The sequence below is a fragment of the Oncorhynchus nerka genome, linkage group LG25, assembly GCF_034236695.1.
Source record: "Oncorhynchus nerka isolate Pitt River linkage group LG25, Oner_Uvic_2.0, whole genome shotgun sequence".
Taxonomy (NCBI): domain Eukaryota; kingdom Metazoa; phylum Chordata; class Actinopteri; order Salmoniformes; family Salmonidae; genus Oncorhynchus; species Oncorhynchus nerka.
This window is the reverse complement of record NC_088420.1, coordinates 45,185,965-45,208,178: the sequence shown is the minus strand read 5'-3', so window position 1 is coordinate 45,208,178 and position 22,214 is coordinate 45,185,965. Positions and strand designations below refer to the sequence as shown.

Below are 22,214 nucleotides of genomic sequence, written 5' to 3'. Positions count from 1 at the left end.
TACATTTTACAAACTGACTTGTTGGAAAGGTGGCATCCTATGACGGTGCCAAGTTGAAAGTCACTGAGGTCTTCAGTAAAGCCATTCTACTGCCAATGTTTGTCTATGTAGATTGCAAGGCTGTGTGCTCAATTTTATACACCTGTCAGCAACAGCTGTGGCTAAAATAGCCGAATCCACTAATTTGAAGAGGTGTCCACATACTTTTCTATATATAGTTTATGTTGGAAGCTTGTTGAGCAGAGCTTTGTAAACAAGAATCGAGTAATGAAGGGTTCTACGGGACTTTAGTGAGGTCCAGCTCACATTCTGATACAGGAAGCAGTAATATGTATTAAAACTTACTCTGCTGTTCATGGTGAGGCAAGATCTATTCTTAAAACAGAAGCCCACTTTATATCTTAGCTTTTTAACTCGCTCATGAGCATGTTTTTTAAAAGTTAAATCTTTATCAATCCAGACACCGAGATATTTTTGGGCGGGAACCCACTCGTTGTGAGTGCCATGAATTAGAGAACAATATTTAGTTTTGCCCGCATTAAGTAGGGATTTCTGTAATGCAACAAAATCAGATTGCAGCTCTAACAATGCCTGGTCTACAGTTAGAACAATGGTATACATAAACGTACCGTCTGCATACAGATAAATATTACAGGGTTTAATACATAGACCAATATTATTTATATAAATAGTAAAGAGAACAGGTCTCAATACCGACCCCTGCGGTACACTTTTCGTAATATTGAGGAAATAGAATTGACCCCATCAGAAAGCACACTTTGTGTCCTGTCTGTTAGAATGCTCTTAAACCATTTGCACGATTCCTTGTCCAGGCCCATTTCAAAAAGTTTTTGAATGAGTAGGGAATTGTCGATGATGTCGAATTCCTTGGAAAGGTCTATAAATAGGGCAGCACAATGTTTTTTATAATCTAGCCAATTCAACACGTCATCTAAAACCAGACTAGTGCATATTTAGAATAGAGTGAGAAGGTAAAACATTTCTTGGCTGGGTCAGGGATTCTAGTACCTTGGCTAAGCAAGATAACTTTCAGCAGTAATTATGTAAATCAGAAGGATCTCCGGCCTTTATTCAGGGGGAGGACATGTGCCGCTTTCCAAATCTTAGAGAAAACACCAGCAGCAAAAATACAGGTTAAAGGTTCAACAGTGAGGATTAGGTTTAAATTTAGAGTTAGGGATTAGGGAAAATAGGATTTTAAGTGGGAATCAATTTTAGGTCCGCAAAAAGTCCTCACAAGTATAGTAAGACGTAGCTGTGTGTGTGTGTGTTGTCCCAATGGACTGATGTGTGTAGGAGAGAGTGGGCAATACTGAGTTTCACACGTTTACCACAGAGCAGAAAAAAAGTGGCAGGTCAAATTGAGTTGAGAACATGGGTGGGTGGTTGTGGGTGTGGGCATCCATCCATGTGTATATGAGGCCGAAGGGGTGCGTGCGTTTGTGTGTGTAAGCATCTTTGCCAGTGCTTGCCTGCCTGCAAGGTGTCTGCTTGGTTTTGCGTTATGTCTGCTCTATGTTCTGTTCCCCAGGCAGTGTGCGTGTGTGCCTGCATGCATTTGTGCATGTGTATGTATGTGTGTGTGCCTGTGAATGTGTGTGTGTGTGTGTGTGTGTGTGTATGTGTGTGTCTAACTAACCTGTTCACTCATGCTGTTGATGCCGTCAGGCCCCAGCAGATTGACAGCCTGTTTCACCAGGTCGGTCCGGCCACAGTTGAGCATACGGAAGCCCAGGTCCTGGAGGAACTTAGCCTCTGTAGAGGCTGCATCCAGCTTGCGGGAAGCACAGAAACAGTCATCCGTCCTGGTAGGGAAATCACAGGAAAGGAAATCAATGAGCTGAATTTAGAGTGTGACAATGATTCTGGACAGAAATTATTTGTGTGTTAAATGACTGTGTCAATGTGAGGACAAATAACAACTGTATGAGAGGTATGTGTGTGTTCAAGTGTGTGTGTTGGAGTGCGTGTGTGTGTATGTGCATGTGTGTGTGTGTGTGTGCACATGGGTCCATCCGTGGTAGTGTGTGTGCATGTGTCTGTTTGAGTTCATATTGTTGAGTGTAGGTGTATCGAGCCTGCGTGCCATGTGTGTGTGTTTCCATGCCGTACTTGAGCTGGCGTGGTTCACAGTCCACCCCTGGCAGTAGTAGCCTGGCGGCCTGCCGGATGTCGTCACTGTCCACTGAGAAGCTGCGGCGGTGCTCAGCTTGAGCAACCGATACCCTGATCCACTCCATCAGGGGAGGCAGCACTAGGAAAGGCCTGCAGACACATTAACACGCACACACACACACGCACGCACGCACACACACACACACACACACACACACACACACACACACACACACACACACACACACACACACACACACACACACACACACACACACACACACACAGGAGTCATCAATATCAACTATGGGCTGACTGGTACAGGTAAAAGTTGTCCTGGTTTAGATCTAGGATCTGCTTAGCTTACACAAATCTGACATTCTAACCATTGTCATTTAAAAGTGACTTTAGATCAGTGTCTTGGAGCACAGTTATGCTACTCCTTTACTCAGAGACCCTAACAGCTGGTTCCCATTTAACTGTATTTGTTCTTTAGAGGATGGAGAAACATATTAATATGTATGTGCACCTGTCAGTCATAGACATTATTACTATTAATATGAATATGAATATACATGTAATGTTAATATTGAACAATACTGATGTGACTCTAGATCACTGCATATTATCTCACACAAGATAGCTCAATGCCTTGAATGTCCAGCCCCAGCTTCACTCCTACATGTACAGTGCCTTCCGGAAAGTATTCAGACACCTTGACTTTTTCCATATATTGGTAGGTTACAGCCTTATTTAAAATTGATTCAATTGTTGTTTTTTCTCTCCTCATAAATCTACCTACAATACCCTATAATGACAAAGCAACAACAGGATTTTAGAAATGTTAATAATCCAATTTTAATAATCAATAATTAATGGAAACAGGAAGCATCTGAGCTCAATTTTGAGTCTCATAGCAAAGGGTCTGATTACTTATGTAAATCAGGTATTTCTGTTTTTTATTTTTAACAAATTAGCAAAACATTCTAAAAACCTATTTTCGCTAAGTCATTATGGGGTATTGTGTGTAGGTTGCTGAGGATTTTTATTTACTTAATCCATTTTAGGATAAGGCTGTGGAAAAAGTGAAGGGGTCTGAATACTTTCCGAATGGCACTGTACATCTGTCATATATTTGTCACTTATAATCTATAGTCTGTCATTCATCAGTAGTATTCTAGCCTGAGGGAGAATCCTGCTATTTAATTATTCAAATTTTCATTACTGCACATATGCAAATATAAATTACTCCCTTCAAAGTCCTGTGAAACATGTGACCTTGAGGCACTATGACACAATCTGTACCAGCGTTTCAAAAGGCACAACACCACATCATGAAGTAGTGTATATTTTATCGGCCAATATATTCCACTACAAAACCAACAGAAAAGCTCAGACATAGTTCACGGGCTAGCTTTAAGACGTGTTTCCGACCATTCTCTTTGAAGATTTCCCAATTAAGTGTAGACCTAGGCAAGGTTTTAAAACACGATTGGAATCACGCAGCTTTCCCAATTCTGCTCTACAAATCTGTTCATTAGGAACCTTTCTTTGTGATGCTCAGAGCTGAAGCAGACTGGGGAAGGAGACCTGGAAGACACATTAGCAGTTAGTTCTCCATTACAGGGCTGTAAAGTGTAGAGCCCCGGAGGAGGACTGCTCTGCATCAACTGTCAGCTTATTCACCCATTTCCCCTTCCCCTGACAGAGGTTTCCTCATATCCTCAGGACATTCTGGTCCTGTGAGGTTATATAATGTATAGGAGCATTTCCTCACCAGGTGACCTGGCCAGGAAAAACTCCAAGCCAGTGTAAATATGAGCAGTGTAGATAGACAGCTATAGATAGCTGTTTTGCCATTTTAAGAGTACACCAAAGTCTAAGGTATAGGAGAGATCTCAGAATCGACATCATGGAAATGTTGGTTAACGCATAATACCATTTTAAAACATGGACTCCATACAGCCTATAACTTGTATTGAAATGTAATGACTATGTCAGTGAGAGCAATTTAGTAAAGTCATACGTGTTTCAATAATCATTTCCTGCTGATTCCCCCTGCATGTGATTGTTAGGGCTTAATGTACATTAACAAGCTGTCAATTGACTCCATTTAAATATTTTTCCTCTATAGGAAAACATCTGGTTAAGGGACGTGGGAGACTTGAGGCTCACTGTGAAAGCTAAATGCAGGAGGTGTGTGTCGCGTACTTCAGAATGGCTTTGGTTCACGACAGAATGAAAGTACTACCATGACATTTGTGTCTAACCTGTGAATGGATGAATGTGAAGCCTAACTGTCTATCTACACCATCAACATAACAGCCCATGTACAGCGCATTTGGAAAGTATTCAGATCCCTTGACTTTTTCCACATTTTGTTACGTTACAGCCTTATTCCAAAATGGATTAAATACTCCCCCCCCCCCCCATCCACACACAATACTTCATAATGACAAAGCAAAAACAGGATTTTAGAAATGTTTTCTAATTTATTAAAAATATTTTTACATAAATATTCAGACCCTTTACTTAGTACTTTGGTTGAAGCACCTTTGGCAGTGATTACTGCCTCGAGTCTTCTTGGGTATGACGCTACAAGCTTGATACACCTGTATTTGGGAAGTTTCTCCCATTCTTCTCTGCAGATCCTCTCAAGCTCTGCCAGGTTGGATGGGGAGCATTGTTGCACAGCTATTTTCAGGTCTCTCCAGAGATGTTCAATCAGGTTCAAGTCCGGGCTCTGGCTGAGCCACACAAGGACTTTCAGAGTCTTGTCCCGAAGCCACTCCTGCGTTGTCTTGGCTATGTGCTTAGGGTCATTGTCCTGTTGGAAGGTGAACCATCGCCCCAGTCTGAGATCCTGAGTGCTCTGGAGCAGGTTTTCATCAAGGATCGCTCTGTACTTTGCTCTGTTCATCTTTGTGTCGATCCTGACTAGTCTCCCAGTCCCTACCGCTGAAAAACAACCCCACAGCATGATGCTGCCACCACCATGCTTCACCGTAGGGATGGTGCCATGTTTCCTCCAGACGTGATGCTTAGCATTCAGACCAAAGAGTTTAATATTGGTTTCATTAGACCAGAGAATCTTGTTTCTCATGGTCTGAGAGTCTTTAGGTGGCTTTTGGCAAACTCCAAGTCATGTGCCTTTTACTGAGGAGTGGCTTCCGTCTGGCCACTCTACTATAAAGGCCTGATTGGTAGAGTGCTGTAGAGATGGTTGTCCTTCTGGAAGGTTCTCCAATCTCCACAGTGAAACTCTCGAGCTCTGTCAGAGTGATCATCAGGTTCTTGATCATCGTCCTGACAAAGGCCCTTCTGCCCCGATTGCTCAGTTTGGCCAGGTGGCCAGCTCTAGGAAGAGTCTTGGTGGTTCCAAACTTCTTCCATTTAGGAATGATGGAGACCACTGTGTCCTTGGGGACCTTCAATGCTGCCAAATCGTTTTTGTACCCTTCTGCCTCGACACAATCCTGTCTGTGAGTTCTAAGGACACTTCCTTCGACCTCATGACTTGATTTTTGCTGATATGCAGTGTCAACTGTGGAACCTTATATAGACAGGTGTATGCATTTCCAAATCATGTCCAATCAATTGAATTTACCACAGGTGGACTCCAATCAAGTTGTAGAAACATCTCAAGGAGGATCAATGGAAACAGGATGCACCTGAGCTCAATTACGAGTATCATAGTAAAGGGTCTGAATAATACTGTAAATAAGGTATTTATGTTGTTTATGCATTTGCATAATTTGCCATTGTGGGGTATTGTGTGTAGATTGCTGAAGACATTTTTATTTATTTAATCAATTTTAGAGTAAGGCTGTAACGTAAGAAAATGTGAATACTTTGAATACCTGTATATCCCATGAGGTGTGTGAGTGTGTCCGTCACTGTGTTCCTGCTGGTTTGTGTTTGTTTCTGTGTGTGCGTGTTACCTCTCTGTCTGCAGGGTAACCTTGGAGGGTTCTACGTTGGGGTTCTCCCACTCCATCTGGGGACAGTGCATGAAGTAGCAGAGGGTATAGAGAGCCTCAGGCTCCCAGTGCACTGAGCTGCTCTTCTGGTGGATGGGCGTCCCGTTGCTGTGGTTCTTCACATGCAGCGGCTGGAGGTGGTGCATGGCCCGGGAGACCAGGTCACCTGCAGTGCACAATGAAAGGATGGGGGGGTACGCACATCCATATTAATATCAGGAGCTGGACAAAAAGAAGGTCATCAAGAAATGGAGGGAATGTCCACCTGCACACACACGCACACATGTACACGCACACAACACACTGTAAGGGGCGATAGATTATACTGGGAATGTCTAGACCCCATGGTGAAGAAACACCCTGAAAACAGACAGACAGACAGACAGACAGACAGACAGACAGACAGACAGACAGACAGACAGACAGACAGACAGACAGACAGACAGACAGACAGACAGACAGACAGACAGACAGACAGACAGACTATCTTATCTAAAGGAGATTTTGTTGAGTAAAAACGTAGCCACGAATGGTTTCTACGAAATATGAATATTTATATACATAATACTCTCCTTGCTATTTACTCATGCTCTGCATAATCCTCCTGTACTTTAAGGGCCTGCAGTGGCACTCAAACTCTCTGCTTAAAAAGATTTCCTCATAAAATTAGAATATTCTCCAGACGCTTAGTATGCAAACACTCTTTGCCAAAAACTGTTTCCCACAAACTTTTTACTGGGCTGAAGGGACACGACATATTGCCTTCTAATGCCACACAGACGTGGAAGCCAGACAATGAGACAGCTGGGCCCAGATACAATCCCACTGAGAATCAGTAAAACTGAATGTGGGTTTCAAAGGCTGCAGTATTTAACTCATTGACACAACAAGTATTAGTCCTCACCCTTTTGCTACTGTATAGGGCAGAAACACACATTTTATATATTACTCTGCATTAGAAACATACTGTAGGCTATATACTTCTACATCTCTATCATGGCAGGCCATTCTGAAACACCTGGGCCCTATCACACCGTACACTTCTGTTACTATATATATACAGTTCCAGTCAAAAGTTTGGACACACCTATTCATTCAAGGGTTTTTCTTTATTTTGTATTTCTACATTGTATAATAGTGAAGACATGAAAACTATGAAATAACACATATGGAAACATGTAGTAACCAAAAAAGTGTTAAACAAATCAAAATATACTTTATATTTGAGATTCTTCAAAGTAGCCACCTTTTTGCCTTGATGACAGATTTACACACTCTTGGCATTCTCTCAACCAGCTTCATGAGGTTGTCACCTGGAATGCATTTCAATTAACAGGTGCGCCTTGTTAAAAGTACATTTGTGGAATTTCTTTCCTTCTTAACGCGTTTGAGCCAATCAGTTGTGTTGTGACAAGGTAGGGGTGGTATACAGAAGATATCCCTATTTACAGCTAAACATTGACTGAAGTTCAGTCAATCCGGAAAATTTCAAGAACTTTGAAAGTTTCTTTGAGTGCAGTCACAAAAACCATCAAGCGGTATGATGAAACTGGCTCTCATGAGGACCGCCACAGGAAAGGAAAATCCAGAAGTACCTCTGCTGCATAGGATATGTTCATTAGAGTTTACTGCATCTCAGATGGCAGCCCAAATAAATGCTTCACAGAGTTCAAGTAACACACGCTCCAGCAGGTGTATCTCACTGATCATCCCTAAAGCCAACACCTCATTTGGCCGCCTTTCGTTCCAGTACTCTGCTGCCTGTGACTGGAACGAACTGCAAAAATCGCTGAAGTTGGAGACTTTTATCTCCCTCACCAACTTCAAACATCAGCTATCCGAGCAGCTAACCGATCGCTGCAGCTGTACATAGTCTATTGGTAAATAGCCCACCCATTTTCACCTACCTCATTCCCATACTGTTTTTATACTTTTTTTATTTTATTTATTTTATTATTTTTATTATTTTTATTTTTTTATTTACTTTTCTGCTCTTTTGCACACCAATATCTCTACCTGTACATGACCATCTGATCATTTATCACCCCAGTGTTAATCTGCAAAATTGTATTATTCGCCTACCTCCTCATGCCTTTTGCACACATTGTATATAGACTGCCCATTTTTTTTCTACTGTGTTATTGACTTGTTAATTGTTTACTCCTCCATGTGTAACTCTGTGTTGTCTGTTCACACTGCTATGCTTTATCTTGGCCAGGTCGCAGTTGCAAATGAGAACTTGTTCTCAACTAGCCTACCTGGTTAAATAAAGGTGAAATAAAAAAATAAATAAAAAAACAGACACATCTCAACATCAACTGTTCAGAGAAGACTGTGTGTATCAGGCCTTCATGGTTAAGAAACCACTACTAAAGGACACCAATAAGAAGAAGAGACTTGCTTGGGCCAAGAAACACGAGCAATGGACATTAGACCGGTGGAAATCTGTCCTTTGGTCTGATGAGTCCAAATATTAAATTTTTGGTTCCAACCGTTGTGTCTTTGTGAGAAGCAGAGTAGGTGAATGGATGATCTCCGCATGTGTGGTTCCCTCCGTGAAGCATAGAGGATATGTGATGGTGTGTGATGTATTTAGAATTCAAGGAACACTTAACCAGCATGGCTGCCACAGCATTATGCTGCGGTGCGCCATCCCATCTGGTTTCCGCTTAGCGGGACTATCATTTGTTTTTCAACAGGACAATTACCCAAAACACACCTCCAGGCTGTGTAAGGGCTATTCGATCAAGAAGTAGAGTGATGGAGTACTGCATCAGATGACCTGGCCTCCACAATCACCCGACCTCAACCCAACTGAGATGGTTTGGGATGAGTTGGACCGCAGAGTGAAGGAAAAGCAGCCAAGAAGTGCTCAGCATATGTGGGAACTCCTTCAAGACCGTTGGAAAAGCATTCCAGGTGAAGCTGGCTGAGAGAATGCCAAGAGTGTGCAAAACTGTTATCAAGGCAAATGGTGGCTACTTTGAAGAATCTCAAATATAACATATATTTTGATATGTTTAACCTGTTGCGACGAGCAATCCCGTATCCGGGAGCGTTATTATAGCCTCAAGCTCATTACCATAACGCAACGTTAACTATTCATGAAAATCGCAAATGAAATGAAATAAATATATTGGCTCACAAGCTTAGCCTTTTGTTAACAACACTGTCATCTCAGATTTTCAAAAAATGCTTTTCAACCATAGCTACACAAGCATTTGTGTAAGAGTATTGATAGCTAGCATAGCATTAAGCCTAGCATTCAGCAGGCAACATTTTCACAAAAACAAGAAAAGCATTCAAATAAAATAATTTACCTTTGAAGAACTTCGGATATTTTCAATGAGGAGACTCTCAGTTAGATAGCAAATGTTCAGTTTTTCCAAAAATATTATTTGTGTAGGAGAAATCGCTCCGTTTTGTTCATCACGTTTGGCTGAGAAAACCCCCCGAAAATCCAGTCATTACAACGCAAACTTTTTTCCAAATTAACTCCATAATATCGACAGAAACATGGCAAACGTTGTTTAGAATCAATCCTCAAGGTGTTTTTCACATATCTATTCGATGATAAGTCACTCGTGGCAGTTTGGTTTCTCCTCTGTTCAAAATGGAAACATGCACGCACCTGGAGATTACGCAATAGTTTCGACGGAGGACACCGAGCGGACACCTGGTAAATGTAGTCTCTTATGGTCAATTTTCCAATGATATGCCTACAAATACGTCACAATGCTGCAAAGACCTTGGGGAAACGACAGAAAGTGTAGGCTCTCTCTCATTCACAGCCATATAAGGAGACATTGGAACACAGCGCCTCAAAAATCTGGCTCACTTCCTGTATGATATTTCATCTTGGTTTCGCCTGTAGCATTAGTTCTGTGGCACTCACAGACAATATCTTTGCAGTTTTGGAAACGTCAGAGTGTTTTCTTTCCAAAGCTGTCAATTATATGCATAGTCGAGCATCTTTTCGTGACAAAATATCTTGTTTAAAATGGGAACGTTTTTCATCCAAAAATGAAATACTGCCCCCAGAGGTTCAAGAGGTTAACACTTTTTTGGTTACTACATGATTCCATATGTGTTATTTCATAGTTTTGATGTCTTCACTGTTATTCTACAATGTAGAAAAAAAAGAAGAAAAAAAGAAGAAAAACCCTTGAATGAGTAGGTGTGTCCAAACCTTTGACTGGTACTGTGTACAACAGAAAAACACATCTTATGTATATAATATTATTATGCATCAGACAAACATACTGTATATTTTTCTGATATAGAATGACATTGTGCTAGTCTTTGTCAACCAAGTAATACTGTAATGGCACGCTTCATTGGTTTCACATTCACACATAAGGGTCTGTTCCCAAATCACAGCACATTGCATTCAATTAAAGACTCAAGAGTGTTCTTTCAGAAGGATCTATTTCTCACCAAACTCATTCAGTGGAAACAACAAGTAGCAGTTGTACAAATAAAGGGATGCTTCTATGGGGACAGTCATTCAAAGAGACAAACGGCTTGTTTAGCATCATAATTGTGCGGCTTGACTTCTGCCAAGATTCCATTTTGCCGTGACAATAAGAGATGTGGAGGCATCACTAAAAAGGGGGGAATTGGATGCTTGGAATCAACAGTCTATCTTCCAGCCAGCAGACCTGGAAGATGTCAGTGCTCGACTGATAAGAGAAACAGTGCAGCATTGTATGGAACAGTATGACATTGCACATGCATGCATAAAAGCTTGCACACGCGCACACACGCACGCAAACACACACACACACGCAAACACACACACACACACAAACACACACACAAAACACACACACGCAAACACACACACACACACGCAAACACACACACACACACACACACACACACACACACACACACACACACACACACACACACACACACACACACACACACACACACACTAATTGTACAAATGGGAATACAGTGTAATAGTGCCCTAGTCTTGGTTTTTAGCTAACATTTCACTCCTTGACAAATGACAGGAGTGGCAAGGAGTGGAATGTAATAGCTGAACAGAGATGGCAACCAGGCTAATAGTGCCCTCATGTGTAGTGGAAGGAGGGGGGACTGAGGTGGGCAGCTCAGGGCGATGGGGTAATAGCCATTCTCATCTCTTATTGACGCTGGCATGTGACATTTCCTGGAATGGGGTGGCGGGCAGGCGGGCGGGCAGGCAGGCAGGCAGGCAGGCGTCGGGCTGAGGACTGAGATTACTAAACCCAACAACCCAACAGCAATACTGTCTGGCACAGCACAGTGCCATAGGCTTCACAGACAATGAGCTTCTTCTAGAAGTGCAGTAAAACAACCACCCATCTGCTACAGATGGCTGAAAGTGGAGGAGAGATCGACTTCATCACTACTTGTTTTTGTAAGAAGTGTTGACAAGCTGAATGCACCGAGCTGTCTGTTTAAACTACGGACACTCATGCATACCCCACAAAACATGCCACCAGAGGTCTCTTCACAATCCCCAAGTCCAGAACAGACTATGGGAGGCACACAGTACTACATAGAGACATACCTACATGGAACTCTATTCCACATAAGATAACTGATACAAGCAGTAGAATCAGATTTTTTAAAAACAGATAAAAATACCCCTTATGGAACAGAGGGGACTGTGAAGAGACACATACAAAAGTACAGACACACGCATACGCATTCTATACACACGTACATTGTAATATTGTTGTATGGTGGTATTATACATTTTTGTATTGTAGATGTGTAGTGGTGTAATAATGTTATATGATGTACTGTGTTATCTTGTGTTTTATATGTAATGTAAGTGCCTTAAGGTGTTTGGACCCCAGGAAGAGTAGATGGTGCCTTGGCGCTAGAGTTAGCTAATGAGGATCCCTACTAAATACAAATACAGATTCAGATGGAAATAATATAACTAGGAGAATCTGCTAGCTTTGTCATGTCCTCTAATAAAAGAGCTACCATTTCACCACGAACACTGGGCTGTCCTTTGTGTTAGCCTCAAGAGCTAGTCTACAATGCCATTAGTCTATTCATGGGATTCAAGCCACTGCTAGTAATCCATATCTCATCCAACCAAGCTCATTCTTTACATCAACAATGAGCACCGAAGTAGGAGACAGACAGGCTAGAGATAGTTCTAGTCTATTCATAATGCTTTTTTTCAAGTGTTCTACAGGGTACCATCCCCTTCATCGACAGGCTGAGGCTCTCTCATCAAAAGATAACTTCTCAGGAGTACAATCGCACTGCTTATATTTACAAGTGGGATTTATGAGTGTTGGCATCTGAGGGGTCAGTTACCAGCTATTCAGTGCCCACATAACAGCCAAGCCCTCATTCAAGCGTGATGTGTAATGACTATTTAATGGGGTAGAGGCTGAGAACGTCTCACTGGAGCCATGACTAAACTATTAATTTACCAGTACTAGCTAGATAAACATTTGAAATGGCATTGGCTATAGTTTGTCTACAACTTCTAATCAGATCTGGTCTTTGCAGTTGGAGAATGTGTAGTGTAGTCTACAAATTTGCGCAGGTGAAATCACAGCTATTTTGGAGGATTTTGCTGTCAATCAGCCAAGATCGTGTTTAATTGTGAGTGGCCTGTGTAAGTCCAGGACGCTTCTCTCCAAGGCTCTGACAGAAGCACAGGAACATAACAGGTTAAACGGTGGGTTTGATTTGCCAGAATCAAGAAAACATTGCAGTACAGTAAATCAGAGCTCATCATCATAAATGGTCTTAGTCATCATGGGCACCACTACATCACAGACTACAGTCCTTCCTTAAATGCTCTTGGGCTGAGGAGTCATACTGCAGGCTTTGAGAAGGGAACAGAGTGACCTACTAGCGCTGGGCCTGTCTGTGAATCCCTCAGAGACCTAAAATCACCATGCCACAGCGCTATAGATTATAGATGAACACATTTACAATTCACACTTGTGTGAAACAATGTCAAATATAAGCACTTACCAAATGATTGTTATTATTTTATTAGAGCATGCAGCTGAATGCAGATACAGACACACCAACATGTTGTTGCAGGAGAGTTAATAGAAGCACACACAGTGCATTGAGTGCAAGCAGAGAGGGACCCAGGACATAAATTCCTACATGTGATTAACCAACAGATGGTTCTGCCTATTAGAGATCAAAATAAGATTAAAAGAAAAAAGAGAGGAGTGATTGCTATCTTGACAATACAGCTGACAAACATAATGATATTATCAAGATGAGAATGTTGCTGCTTATCTGTGCCTGTGTGTACAGTACAGGAAGAATGCCAGAACATTCTCAGTCAGAGCAACCTTCAGTGCTCAAGTGCACAGATGAAAAATCCTACAGTGCAATGACACTCTGCTGCCAAAACGATTTCCTTCAGGGATCTACACGTAGTAGTAAGGTCCACTGCTGACTGTTGAGGTCTTGGCTTTACATTCACATTCAGCACCCTACTGCAAGAAGATGACCAATGTCCTGGTATGACTCGTAACTCCCAACATAACACTTGCTCTCTCAATTCAATTTGATTCAAGGGGCTTTATTGGAATGGGAAGCATATGTCAACATTGCCAAAGCAAGTGAAATAAATAACGAACAAAAGTTAAATAAATCATAAAAAATGAACAGTAAACATTACACTCACAAAAGTTCCAAAATGCTAAAGACATTTAAAATACAGTGGTGTAACGATGTGCAAATATTTTAAGTACAAAAGGAAAAATAAAGAAATATGGGTTGTATTTACAATGGTGTTTCTTCTTCACTGGTTGCCCTTCTCGCTCTCTCTCTTCTCTCTCCCTCTGTGAAAGGCCATTAGCAGTGTGAACTGTGGACAACCTGCACTTAGGCAGAGCTCTGCTAAATCAATGCTTGGAAGACAGAGAGGACCAACATACTGATTTCATCAACTGTGACATCAGGACAAATAAAAATGATAGAAAAAGGCCTGAGATTGATATTGATGTATCTGTATGTCCTGTGATGAATTTTAAAATGCCAAACATGACAATTCCATAAGGTGTTAGCAAGAGAACAGAAACAGACTGGAACCCGGGCTAGGGCAGTACAGTATATTGATTGCAAACGCCACTGCCATGATGGTTCTGGGTGGCAAACATACAATAACATTTGGATTTGATGTCATTCCAATACAATCTAGTCACTGTACTCCGTGGTCAATGTTTTTTTTATATGACAGCATGAAATTACAACTACATTAAGACATGATGACATCACACAATCAAACCAAACATTTAGGTAGAATGTTGGAATTAGAATGGTTGATAAGAGCCAGTGTTTATTGAAACCCATTGCCATGGTGATACTAAATGATAAAAACACATTTACTTTTGAATATGATGACATCAACATTGAATACAGCATGTTTTGAATGTAGAATGCCTGGTTGGAACTCAGTTTTGGTGGCAACTTATAACATTTTGCCAGCCAGTAGTGCCTACAAGCCACTGATGCAAACCTTTGGAACATCTACATTTTAAAAAGTCTAATAAACCCATGTAATATAGCCTACACCTTCACAATAAATCCATTATTTATTTTAGACAGCTCTAAAGAAACATGATATGAAGAAAATGTAGTCTATTTCAGGAGAACAGAATAGCATCCTCTGAGTTGTCCTTATGTTAGGTCCTGATCTGGCTATGCCATATGGCTGTGGGCTACACTAGTTCATTTAGCAGACACGATTTGCTTAGAATTCCATGGCATTATTTTATATTATTTTACAGTATGAAGAATACAATTGAACACAGCTGAATAAAATAGAAAGGGTATTTTCTCCAAACAATTTGAGGGAGTGCGCACACGCGGCTATTTTGTGTTGAGTGTTTAACAAAGAAACAGGTCCTCCTATATGCTTCATTTAGAGGTATTTATGCAACTTTAGTTGTGATACAAACTTTGGGCTATATGTTTGGATTTTTAATACATTCTAAGGCTGTATGATGCAACTCTAATGATCATTTGAAAGGCATGAGCTCTACTTTGTTTTTTTTTGAGCAGGCTGCACACAATCAGTCTCTCATTCAACATTTGACAAGCACTTGATAATACCTCAAATTTCCCAGCAGCATCCCCTTTGTGTGGCCGTAATTCCCCTTTAAAAAAAATCCATGACTTTTGCGGCCAGTGGCCGTTGTGCCCTTGGGCTGAATATACGAATTATAATTCCCATCTCCAGCCTGCGTGCTCCGAAGCCACTCTCACTCGCATGGCTCTCTCAGATAGCTACATTTTTATTAGCCAATTCCCATCATGTGATCAGGTCTTTCTCACAGGCTACGAGTGAAGACAGACACATTGGGGACGCAACTGCGTGCATTCTTATCCAATTCAGAGGCGCATTTTGAAGATACTGGAAGAACTGTCCACATTTACTTTTCATCAGCCAACAAGATGAGTGGCTTAACGAACAGCAAAAGCACTAGCCTATGTCAATCTACTATCCCCCATAGTACAAAAGTTGACCTATTGTATTCTGTGCGAAAAATAAATATTCCAAACATAGTCTGGGACAGTTGTGGGATGCGATAGACCCCAAATGAATACAACCACCAGCATCAACAAAACACTTTTTTAAAGCAATGAGGCTGACGCAACAAATCAAAATGTTTAGCTTGAAATGGTGATAAACTATTAGACTATTTCTTCATATTATAAGCGCAGCAAAGCACACACGGCAATAGGCTATAAGTGCCAATGTTCCAAAATGCAATCAATTAGCAGGAAAACACCATTCTCAAAAGTGATTGCAAATGCGATTATGCATGTAATGCTTTTATTACAAAGGTGTATTTTTTGGTGAAAATTATGTTCCCCAAACTTGAAACTCACATAGTGCGTATGCTTGCCAGTTAGGCTCTACACCCCTTGTAAAGCGGATTAATGTGCTTAATTTTAATAAGTTATTTGGCCACTTTAGTTGTGATGCAAACCTTATCAAAACATATAGGCCTATAGGCTAGGCTACATAAGCTGTTTCTTGCCTTACTGCACACAAGCTGGGCATTATTCATATATATATATATATATATATATATATATATATATATATATATATATATATATCATTCACAAGTTATAGGCTAATATTGTCACCCCTCAGACTGTTGATTGAAACTTGTCTTTACATGTACTAAATAATATATATGTGTGAAATTTGTTTTGATTTAGAATGGACCATTATCATACACCTTTCTCGAAAAAAAAACATGTAATCTATGGACTTAAACGCTGTTCCCGTGGTTCATTTTCATGCCAGCCAGATAGGCTATATTCCTGTTGTAAAGAGAAGCAATGTGCTTAGTATTAGGAAAGTAGGCCTAGCCTATAGAAAGCTGATGGGATCCTCCTCCTTTTATTAGAAGCCATCACTCATGAGCTCATGGGCTCTCATGATTTTTTTTATTAGATTTGCAATCACATTTGCATTGATGTCAGAGTGATTAGAAGGCCAATAGAGTGCTGAGTACCAGGCAGGTTTTGTAGGCTACTAATGACCATCAAAAGCATCAGATCTTGGAGAAGCCTAATTACCGTGACTAAATGATTACATGGAATTTGACTGCCCTAGTCACAACAACCCTAAGACCAGCTGTGCTCTGCTATCCAAATAATCAATTTGAGAGAATCGGCCGGTATGTACCATGCAGGGGACAGGGTCACCAGTACCTTCTTCGTGTGGAGGTCTCACCCCCACAGAAGCCCACCTCAACCCCACTGATGCCACTCTCTCAGGCCTTTGCTACAGTTCATTACTCACACAGTAAGAGCCCCTTTCTACCTAACCGACTATACTACACTATTAAATCTGTCACTGTCTAAAAAACAAATATTTTCATGACTTAATGTTCTTCAGCCTGCTGCCTCTACCTGGCGTGATGCTTCACTGCAGGTGGCGGTCCAGTCACACTCTGAGGTCTCCAGTTGTGAGAAGTACTGGGAGTGCCAGTGCAGACAGCTAGCTGGGATTCAGTACTACTACATCCATCTCTTTTTTGGTGGTGGAAAAAGCAATCACTTGAGGTCATAATTTTGACATTTCTTCCTGAGGTACTTTTCACCTAGTGGTTGTATCTATATATTTCCATATGAAAATAGCTTGTGTGCTGAGTATAGGATATCCTCAGCTGTCAGCTATTGACATTTCCAAGAACATTGCTGTTTAAATGTACAGAATTACATGATCAATTTATCTTCAGAGGAGGATTTAGCTAACTTTACCTCATTTTATCAATGATTGACAGATGATTCTCTGTGTTATTGTTGAATAATGTCAGAGACGAAAGCCCGTTTTGTGGGCACTTTGACAGACTGCCATTTAAAATACACTAACGTGGATTTAATACAAAATAAATAAGACAGTACTAAGAGAGAGGACAATCAATACCTCTTAAATGGACATTAAATACCGTTGGAAAAACACTGTACCTGGGATATGCAAATTGGCTTTGCTGCAGTTTAGCTACATTTAAACTAATCTGAGATGCATTCATCTGTGTTTCTTCTCTCCTCTCCCTTTCCCTCCCGCTCTCTCTCTCTGACAGTCTGATAGCTAGTCTGCTGACATTTCTGCTTTTCTCCATGATTCATTTGGCAGATTGAACTTTGCAAATACTGTATGCTTTACAGTCATCCGGTCTATTTACAAGATAAACATCCTGCGCTAATATTATCTTTGGAAACAAGCTTGAGACGCATCGAGAGGCATCCTTAGCCGCCGCGGCTGCATCACTGTATTTGTAGTGTCAACAGAGCTGAATGAGTCCCGGAGTGAACCCATCAATACTCCATGTACAGAGCACTGCTGATGTGGCTTAGCGCTTTGTACGCTGGGGACTGGGACTCCATTCTGATCCAAAAGAGAATTGGATCAGTGTTCATTTTGATGATGTGTTGACGCTGGACACACAGGGTGCTTTGGGTCTCTCATTGTGTCCTATGCAATAACAACGTTGGCAAAACGTCAACCGAACATCTGAAAGAGACTGCATTAGAGCCTTTCTGCATGTGTTCTTAGAATGACATGGCTCTATATATCTACACTGACGAGACTAGAAGCTGCCGCACTTCTGGACATCACATATCGTTTCTCGGTTAAGTCAGATGAAATTCGCTGAGGACAAGCATTCAGCATTCAGACAAGCATTCAGCATTCAGAGACACACCGTTCAGACTGAACGGTGTGTCTCTTCAAATTAAGGGCCCACTCACTCACCCCAAAAAATGGCAGAATGACTACAGTATTTTGAAATGCCAGGGGAAGAGATACAGTACTGTGTATGGGCCTAAGATCATTATACATGAGCTCACTATTCTCAAGTGGAAAAGGTTTTTCCAAAAACAAATACAGTGCCTTCGGAAAGTATTCAGACCCCTTGGTCTTTTCCACATTTTGTTACAGCCTTATTCTAAAATGGATTAAGTAAATCAAACAGAAATACCTTATTTACATAAGTATTCAGACGCTTTGCTATGACACTGAAATTGAGCTCAGGTGCATCCTGTTTCCATTGATCATCCTTGAGATGCATCTACAACTTGATTGGAGTCCAGCTGTGGTAAATTCAATTGATTGGACATGATTTGGAAAGGCACACACCTGTCTATATAAGGTCCCACAGTTGACAGTGCATGTCAGAGCAAAAACAAAGCCATGAGGTCGAAGGAATTGTCTGTAGAGCTCAGAGACAGGATTGTGTCGAGGCACAGATCTGGGGAAGGATACCAAAACATTTCTGCAGCATTGAAGGTTCCCAAGAACATAGTGACCTCCATCATTCTTAAATGGAAGAGGTTTTGAACCACCAAGACTCTTCCTAGAGCTGGCCACCCAGCCAAACTGAGCAATCGGGGGACAAGGGCCTTGGTCAGGGAGGTGACCAAGAACCCGATGGTCACTCTGACAAAGCTTGAGAGTTCCTCTGTGGAGATTGGAGAACCTTCCAGACGGACAACCAACTCTGCTGCACGCTTCAACAAAGTACTAAATAAAGGGTCTGAATACTTATGTAAATGTGATATATATATATATATATTTTTTTTTTTTCTTCAAACATTTTTCAAAACCTGTTTTTGATTTGTCATTATGGGGTATTGTGTGTAGATTGACAAGGGATTTTTACATTTTAAAAAAAAATACATTTTAGAATAAGGTTGAACCTAACAAAGTCTGAATATTTTCCGAAGGCACAAAAAAATATATAGAAAGGTAAAATGTCAAATGTTGGTCCCGTGTTTCATGAGCTGAAATAAAAGATCCCAGAAAATGTACATACTCACAAAAAGCTTATTGTTCTCAAATTTGGTTCATAAGTTTGTTTACATCCCTGTAGTGAGCATTTCTCCTTTTTCAAGATAATCCATCCATCTGACAGGTGTGGCATATCAAGAAACTGACTAAACAGCATGGTCATTACACAGGTGCACCTTGTGCTAGGGACAATAAAAGGCCACTCTAAAATGTGCAGTTTTGTCACATAACACAATGCCACAGATGTCTCATGTTTTGAGGGAGTGTGCAATTGTTATGCTAACTGCATGAATGTCCACTTGAGCAGTTATTAGAGAATTGGCAGTGGAACCAGCCCAGGACCTCCACATCCGGCTTCTTCACCTTCGATGTCGTCTGAGACCAGCCACCCGGACAGCCGATGAAACTGGGTTTGCACAACTGAAGAATTTCTGCACAAATTGTCAAAAGCCATCTCAGGGAAACATCTGCGTGCTTGTCGACCTCACTAGGGTCTTGACCTGACTGCAGTTCAGCATCGTAACCGACTTCAGTGGGCAAATGCTCACTTTCGATGGCCAATGGCACGCTGGAGCAGTGTGCTATTCACGGATGAATCCCAGTTTCAGCTGTACCGGGCAGATGGCAGACAGCTTGTATGGTGTCGTGTGGGCGAGGGGTTTGCTGATGTCAACCTTATGAACAGAGTGCACCATGGTGGAGGTGGGGTTATTGTATGAGCAGGCATAAGCTATGGACAACAAATACAACAACATTTTATCAATGGCAGTTTGAATGCACAACACCTCATGTTTCAGCACGATAATGCCTGGCTCCATGTCGCAAGAATCTGTACACAATTCCTGGAAGCTGAAAATGTCCCAGTTCGTCATGTTCACCAGACATGTCAACCATTAAGCATGTTTGTGAAGCTCTGAATCGACGTGTACGACAGTGTGTTCCAGTTCCCGCCAATATCCAGCAACTTCGCACAGCCATTGAAAAGGAGTGGGACAATACTCCACAATTAACAGCCTGATCAACTCGAAGGAGATGTGTTTTCTGATCCACGCCTCTACTTTTTTATAAAAGGTATCTGTGACCAACAGATGCATATCTGTATTCCCAGTCATGTGAAATCCATAGATTTTTTCCTAATTAATTCATTTAAATTGACAGGTTCTATGTGGCTCAGTTGGTAGAGCATGGTGCTTGCAATGCCAGGGTTGTGGATTCAATTCCCGTGGGAGACCAGTATGAAAATGTATTCTCTGGAAGTTGCCCTGGAAAAGAGCATCTGCAAAATGATTTTTTTCCCTTATATGAACTGTAACTCAGTAAAATCTTTGAAAATTTTGCGATCAAATGTTTGTTTAGTGTATTAATTTGATTTACATACTCTTTCACCCACTTTATACGTATGCTCATACGTATACTCAGTGGTCAGTTTATTTATTAGGTACCCATCTAGTACTGGGTACGACCCGACCCCCCTTTGCCTTCAGAACATCTCGAATTCTTCAGGCCAATGAAACATTTCTCACACCATTATACCACCGCCACAAGCCTGTACCGTTGACACCAGGCATTATGGGGCCATGGACTCATGCTTCTTACGCCAAATCCTGACTCTGCCAACAGGAACCTGGATTCAAGGCAAGGTTTTTTCAGAGTGGTCGTCTGATGCAATAGCCCATCCGTGACAAGAACCGACGAGATGTGCATTCCGAGATGCCATTCTTCCCACTATTGTTTGTAGCGCGCCTGTTAGCTTGCATGATTCTTGCCATTCTCCTTCGATCTCTCATCAACAAGCTGTTTCTCATCCACAGGACTACCGCTGACTGGATGTTTTTTGTTTGTTGCACAAATCTCTAGACACTCTCATGCGTGAAAAGCCCAGGAGGCCAGACGTTTCTGAGATACTGGAACCGGCACCTGGCACCGACGATCATACGATGCTCAAAGTCGCTTAGGTCACTCATTTTGCCCATTTGAACGTTCATTTGAAAGGTAACTGAATGCCTCGATGCCTGTCTGCCTGCTTTATATAGCAAGCCAAGGCCATGTGAATCACTGTCTGTAGGAGCGAACCATTTTCGTGAACGAGGTGGCCAATGAGTTGATTCAGTGAAGGGAAAAAGTATTTGCCCTCTTTCTGATTTTCTCTATCTGCATATTTTCAGATCTTCAACCAAAACCTAATATTAGATAAAGGGAACCTGAGTTGACAAATTACAAAAAAAATGACACTTATTTTATTTATTTACTTAAGAAAGTTATGCAACATCTAATTCCCCTGTGTGAAAAACGAATTGCCCCCTTACACTCAATAACTGGTTGTGCCACCTTTAGCTGCAATGACTGTGACCAAATGCTTCCTGTAGTTGTTGGTCAGTCTATCACATCACTGTGGAAGAAATTAAGCCCACTCTTGCATGCAAAACTGTTTTAACTCAGCAACATTTGTCGGTTTTTAAGCATGAAATGCTCGTTTCAAGTCCTGCCACAACATTTCAAATGGGATTAGGTCTGGACTTTGACTAGGCCATTCCAAAACTTAAAATGTGATGCTTGTTTAGCCATTTTCATGTAGACTTGATTGTGTGTTTTGGATCATTGTCTTGCTGCATGACTCAGCCTCACTTCAGCTTCAGCTCACAGACGGATGGCCTGACATTCTCCTGTGGAATTCATTGACACAGAGCAGAATTCAGGGTTCCTTCTATGCCTTAAGTCGTCCAGGTGCCGATTCAGCAAAGCATTTCAAACCATCACACTAGCACCACCATGCTTGACCGTTGGTTTAAGGTTCT

General features: G+C 41.4%; 1 protein-coding gene across 2 annotated transcripts in view; it reads right to left on the bottom strand.

Annotated features, from left to right (window-relative positions):
• The window catches only part of btbd11b (BTB (POZ) domain containing 11b), a 125,639-nt gene that overhangs the window by 21,338 nt on the left and 82,087 nt on the right, over positions 1 to 22,214 (bottom strand). For both annotated transcript variants that reach the window (XM_029634580.2, XM_029634581.2), the window contains exons 3-5: positions 6,078 to 6,282; positions 2,134 to 2,286; positions 1,661 to 1,826 (exon numbers count right to left, since the gene is read on the bottom strand). In XM_029634580.2, coding sequence (XP_029490440.1) covers positions 1,661 to 1,826; positions 2,134 to 2,286; positions 6,078 to 6,282 — 524 coding nt within the window. The remainder of the gene's footprint in view (positions 1 to 1,660; positions 1,827 to 2,133; positions 2,287 to 6,077; positions 6,283 to 22,214) is intronic.